The 5,187-nt window shown below is 56.5% G+C and overlaps 2 protein-coding genes across 4 annotated transcripts; one reads left to right on the forward strand and one right to left on the reverse strand.

The window, feature by feature from the left end:
• Positions 1–31: 31 nt before the first annotated feature.
• LOC113212557 (cuticle protein 7-like) lies at positions 32–1,780 on the forward strand. Its single transcript, XM_026431303.2, has 3 exons — positions 32–1,078; positions 1,165–1,296; positions 1,377–1,780. Exons 1-3 carry the CDS (start codon positions 1,061–1,063, stop codon positions 1,602–1,604), a joined length of 378 nt encoding a protein of 125 aa, XP_026287088.1. The 5' UTR covers positions 32–1,060; the 3' UTR covers positions 1,605–1,780.
• A 3-nt stretch (positions 1,781–1,783) lies between these two features.
• Positions 1,784–5,031, reverse strand: LOC113212554 (tubulin polyglutamylase TTLL13-like). 3 transcript variants are annotated; one of them, XM_052276206.1, is made up of 6 exons: positions 4,702–5,031; positions 4,396–4,601; positions 4,039–4,305; positions 3,685–3,884; positions 3,300–3,597; positions 1,784–3,210 (listed from the first exon to the last, which is right to left on the reverse strand). In XM_052276206.1, exons 1-6 carry the CDS (start codon positions 4,973–4,975, stop codon positions 2,875–2,877), a joined length of 1,581 nt encoding a protein of 526 aa, XP_052132166.1. In that variant the 5' UTR covers positions 4,976–5,031; the 3' UTR covers positions 1,784–2,874. The 3 variants fall into 3 exon arrangements, with proteins under 3 accessions (XP_052132166.1, XP_052132167.1, XP_052132165.1); XM_052276207.1 differs by having other exon boundaries at positions 3,300–3,600; positions 3,685–3,878; positions 4,702–5,029; XM_052276205.1 differs by having other exon boundaries at positions 3,300–3,600; positions 3,685–3,881; positions 4,702–5,028.
• Between the last annotated feature and the right edge of the window lie 156 nt (positions 5,032–5,187).

The raw sequence follows: 5,187 nt of genomic DNA on the forward strand, positions 1-5,187 counted from the left end.
TTCTTCTTCTTCTTCTTCTTCTTCTTCTTCTTCTTCTTCTTCTTCTTCTTCTTCTTCTTCTTCTTCTTCTTCTTCTTTATTTCCTCGAGGTGCACGGTTACGCGATACATCAGCAGATTCAACACGTGCAGGAAAGCTGCCTCTGGAGTTTCTCTCCAGCGCTTTTCTTTTGCCGCGCTAACGCCCTTGCTCCAGCTGGACGCTGCTCGCGCGGCTCTGCCTCTTGTAGATGGCTAACGCTACCATCGTGCCGACGCCAGGCCAAGCACCAGACTACCGCACGCACGGTTACTTTGCCGCCACTTTTACGCACCGTTTACCCTCACCGGAAGGAAGAGACGCGGCCGGACGCTCGCCCGCCCGAGAGGCAGGCAACCCAACTGCCTCTGTTCTCCACACTCCATTCTCCAGCGCTTGCTCGTGTTTTCTCGCCGCCTCTGCCTGTCCTGCGTTAATCAACGCTATGGCGAGTGCGTATGTACCGCGCCGTACCGGCCAGTGGCACGCCGGCGTGGCGGTTTGCGGTGTTCTCTCGCCGGCCCGAATGGGGACGGGCGGGGCAGGACAGGTTGGACTGGGGCAGGTTATGAGGCGTGGCATCGAGACGGTCCAGTGTCAAGATCAGGGCGTGCTGGAGACGACTGCCGCCCCGCCACCGCTGCCACTGCTTTCTTTCTGGATGAGTGACGGGCGGGAGGGAGTGCCCCCCCCCCCCCCCCACCTCCCTGAATCATATCGGGCGCATAGCCTACTGGCTACGGTGGATAAGGAGTGAATTATGACTGAGTTGCACCCGGTGCAGTTTTTGGAAACCGCCTCCACACAGACCTGATCCTGCAGTGTAACTCAGTGTGTTGTGAAGATTACTTTTTTCTGCACCGATGCAGCTGGTTCCACTGGATGCCCCGGCGTGGCGGGGTGTGGTGTGGCGGGGCGTGCGCACGCGTGCCTATAAGAGCGGGGGGCGTGCCTCCCCGCGGGCTCACTGCAGCTGCAGCCGGCGCACAGGCCGCGTACCCAGCACGTCCACTCGTCACTCGTCACTCGTCCTCTCTCCACGATGATGGCCGTGACTAAGGTGAGTCCGCCTGCTCCTCTATGGCCCTCCTGAGTCGCCCCTGCGCCTGCGACTGACCCTACTCGCCACACCCTCGCCGTCCGCAGGTGGCCGTGTGCGCTCTGGTGTGCGCGCTGGTCGTCGTCTCGGAGGGCATGCCGAGGCCGGAGCCCGATCCCGGGGCGCCCGCTAGCGCCAGGGTCGGATACGCGCCGCACGAGGAGCCGCACGACTACAACGTGAGTGGCGCCGTACTTTTAGACAAACAATTGTTTCCGCCCCTTCACAAATATCCAAAACCTCTGTCCGGGGTTTCCAGGCGCACCCGAAGTACTCGTACAAGTACGGCGTCAGCGACCACCACACGGGCGACATTAAGAGCGCGCACGAGACGAGGGACGGCGACGTGGTCAAGGGCCAGTACTCGCTGGTCGAGGCCGACGGCACCATCCGCACCGTCGACTACACTGCCGACGACCACAACGGCTTCAACGCCGTGGTAAGCAAGTCGGGGCACGCCGTGCACACTCTCGGGCACCGTCCTTAGGACCGTCCAAAGACTTAGCAGCATAGAGTGTGTGTTTGTGTGTGCGTGTGTGTGCGTTTGCGTGTGCTGTGTGTTAGTGTAAAAGTGTATATAAACATGTGAATGATGTAAAATTTAAATTTGTCTTTGTCCTTATGCAAATAATGTTAACTGTAAATAAAGGAACTATTTGCGAAGATCGTGTTGTAAGTCGTTTATTTTAAGAACACATTGGGTGTTGAACACTTGCAAAAAAGTTACATTCTACACATTTTCATTCTCGCATTGCACTCTGACCGTCTTAATTTCATAAATTAGGAAAGTGAAAAATGTAAAATAGAAGATTTGACTGTATTGTGCGTGACTGAGTTCAGCACAATTATGGAAGAATATATAGGAAATACTGTGCATTGAGTGGAAGATTTATGATACTTAAGTGAAAGAAGTAGAGATAAAGTAAGTTTAATGTTTCAAAATATGCGGAGGTTTGAGGTTTCCTGGATCGTTTGTGACTCAAATGGCCCTATTATGGGCAAATTATCAACACCCTGTTCACAGCTTTATCTAATGTGAATCTTAACGGCCACATTTTAATTAACCTGATAGTACTCTCACAATCCTAGAGTATAGTACATATACAATACAATGGTCCCATGTTACCTTGGAAAATTTCCAAGCGTAATAATTTACATAGTATGTGTTTTATGTATACCCTCCTAAACATTGATCCATTTTTCCTAGTGGACTGCCTTCCTAAACATGCTATAAAAACGATTCAAAGTAAAAATCAGGATCACTTAACCAACTACAGTTTATGGCAGGATTTAATTTTGAGACAAACTGAGAAAGACATTTTATATAAACAGAATTGATTGCGATTGATTGGCACTTTTCTAAGGACATAGGAACTGAGCGAGTGATGAGGTTTCAAGTTACATCTACAACATTTGAAAAGGGAAGAAATAATGTGCCACTCTTACCAGTTAGAGGAAAGTCTATATACATCTGAATAGTCATCTCTAGATATAGTTCTTTAAAAGTGACAATTTTGAAATTTACGGGAAAAATACATATTTATTATTGTCAAGCAATAGATTTTGCTTCGTCAATAAATAAAATTTCCTGCATAAAACATGCAGGTAAATGGAATCCACATTGGCTGCAGAGGTGAGAAAATGGAAGAGGGTTTTAGTGCCATGCCACAGGAGATGGCATGTCCACATTGTGGTGCCGACTCCTCGGTCTCGGAATCCACATCACTTAAAAGCTTATTTTTAAGCTCAGAACTAACTCAGCTGTTCGGTAGCCAGAGGATGACGTCTTCCTGCACGGCGTCCGTGACAAGGCGGAGATGCTCGTCGTCGGACACCTTCGGGTAGCGGCGGTGCGCATCCCGCACCACCCTGCTGAGCTTCTGGACGGCCGCCACGATGGCCTTGACCTCCTTGTCGCCGACGGGCACCAACTCGGCCGCGTCCTCGTCGTGCAGGCGCGCCAGGGGCCCCAGGTCGTCCTCGGCTGCCATCCACGAGTCGCAGGTCGGGTAGACACGCACCCAGTCGCCCTCTGCGGCCGGGGCCCGCGACCAGTCGCGGCCATTACCCCAGACGGCACGGCCTCGTCTCGGCTGCAAGCAAGGCGAGTCTCACCGACACTACCTCAGTGAGGTACCTCACGCACGTCCACACCACCGCTTAGGAAGAGGGAGGGCCTCACCATTGCCGTGGAGGGCCTCGGCCTCCGCCAGCCGCTGCCGTTGTTGATGAGCTGCACGGCGTTGTCCATGTCGCCCTCCAGGTCCGGGCCAGAGCAGCGGCGCACCTTCCTGCTGCGCGCCGCCGTGCGCGCGGCGGCGGGCGCCTGCAGGTGGTGGCCGCGGGACCGCGGCTCTGCTCCCCCTGCACTTGCACTCGTTCCCGCACCCACACCTGCGCGCCCGAGCTGCTTCTTTGCGCGGGGACCCTGCCCGAGGCCGACGCCGTCTTCGCCGTCCACCGAGGATGACCGACTCAACCTGCTGGAAAATATGTCAAGATAAGGAAAATAAAAATAAATAAACGTACGAACCCGAGCGCCGAGCGGCCCTACACCGGCGCCTTACCTGTGCGACCGCTGCGACCCCGCGGCCGACGCGGTCTGTGAGCGCCTGCGCCAGACGCCGGCCGCCGTGGCCGCGGTGATGGCCGACGAGTTCTTGCGGCGGGGGCTGCGGACGTCGTCCTCCTCCTCGGCGCCCTCCGTGCCGCTGGAGCCGTGACTGGAGCCCGAGCTGGACGCCTGCTGCTGCTGCAGCTGCTGCTGCTGGACACGCACAAGACCCCTGTGTCGGCGAGGGTAGGCAGCCCCGCTGGGCCCACGCGCCGTGCGGGACGGCCTGCCTGCCGGCGCTACCCCGTGCTCGCGCGTGGCGGGCGGGCGGGGCGGGGAGTAGAACTACAACCGCACCCGTACGTACCGTGCTAGCTCGCTCACGGTGCTGCTGCTGTTGCTGCTGTTGCAGCTGATGTTGCTGCTGCCGCTGCTGCTGCCGCTGCTGCTCCTCGTGGCGGCGTCGCAGCTGCACGGACAGCGCAGGCGGTGTGTTCTTGGACCAGATGCGGAACAGCGACAGGCCCGTGTTGCAGACCGGCATGCCCAGCAGGTCGAACAGGTCGTGGAGCATGGGCTTCTTGACAACGGGGTCCGCGTCGCAGTCTACTCCTAGCGCTGGGCTGAGGTTCACCTGCGATGCACGTGCAGCGTCTGTCATCGGCATCGCTACCCCTCTCGCAAGGACCCCGCCATCGGCGCGGGGTACCGTCGCGGCTCCTACCTCGAGCAGCCAGGGTCGCATGGCCGAGTCGATGAGCACGTCGAAGCCGTAGAACTCGAAGCAGTTGGCAGTTCGCGGCACACCGCGCAGCTGGCTCAGGACGGTGAGGACCACGAGCTGCGAGATGCGTTGCCAGAGCCACCAGTCGGATATGCGCGCCTGGTGGAAGTATCGCCGCAGCTGTTGCAGCGTCCACTTGCAGCCCGCTGCGAAATGACAAGTACCTCCGATTATACAGGGCGGGACTGGCATAGCGGGCCCTGGTCGGGCGCATGTTGTAGGTGCAAGTGGGACGCAAAAGCGCACCTGCTCCGACGCGCTCCTTCATCTCGGAGTAGGCGGGGCCCTGCTTGTTGAGCGAGGTGTTGGTGAGGTGGCAGTACAGGTTGTCGAGGCTCTTGAGCGAGAAGCGCTCCGTGCTGAAGCGGGCCAGTCCCTCGCGGTACAAGTACACCCGCAGCGGGTGGAAGCTGGGCACGCACACGTACAGACGCAGGTCAAACTTGTAGCCGGCGATGAGCAGCGGGTCCTGCACGTAGCGCTGCACCACCGAGCTCGCGCTGCAGCTTAGCTCATTCATGTTCTGTGAGCAGAGACCAAGGCGTGGGTTAGGCCAAAGACACTCCAAGTACCCAACGCACTTTAAATCCATAACAACCGGTCTGAAACAAATTTGGTCGATTTTTCGTAATTCTCGTTGTAAAGTTAATTGTACTAAGTCTAATCTCTGTTTATTTAATAAACATCGCAAAAAGTATGCGAAGCCAATTACTACAACCAACCTACAACTAA

Source organism: Frankliniella occidentalis, unplaced genomic scaffold, assembly GCF_000697945.3.
Source record: "Frankliniella occidentalis isolate FOCC.00 unplaced genomic scaffold, Focc_3.1 Scaffold2104, whole genome shotgun sequence".
Lineage (NCBI taxonomy): Eukaryota > Metazoa > Arthropoda > Insecta > Thysanoptera > Thripidae > Frankliniella > Frankliniella occidentalis.

Bases quoted from the DNA above. Each gene is read 5' to 3' on its own strand.
- LOC113212557 (XM_026431303.2), top strand. The intron at 1,297-1,376 runs GTGAGTGGCGCC...CGGGGTTTCCAG, and splicing joins AGGAGCCGCACGACTACAAC to GCGCACCCGAAGTACTCGTA.
- LOC113212554 (XM_052276206.1), bottom strand. From the start codon at position 4,975: ATGAATGAGCTAAGCTGCAGCGCGAGCTCGGTGGTGCAGCGCTACGTG. The intron at 4,306-4,395 runs GTAGGAGCCGCG...CGTGCATCGCAG, and splicing joins TGCGACCCTGGCTGCTCGAG to GTGAACCTCAGCCCAGCGCT. The intron at 3,598-3,684 runs GTAAGGCGCCGG...ATTTTCCAGCAG, and splicing joins GGGTCGCAGCGGTCGCACAG to GTTGAGTCGGTCATCCTCGG.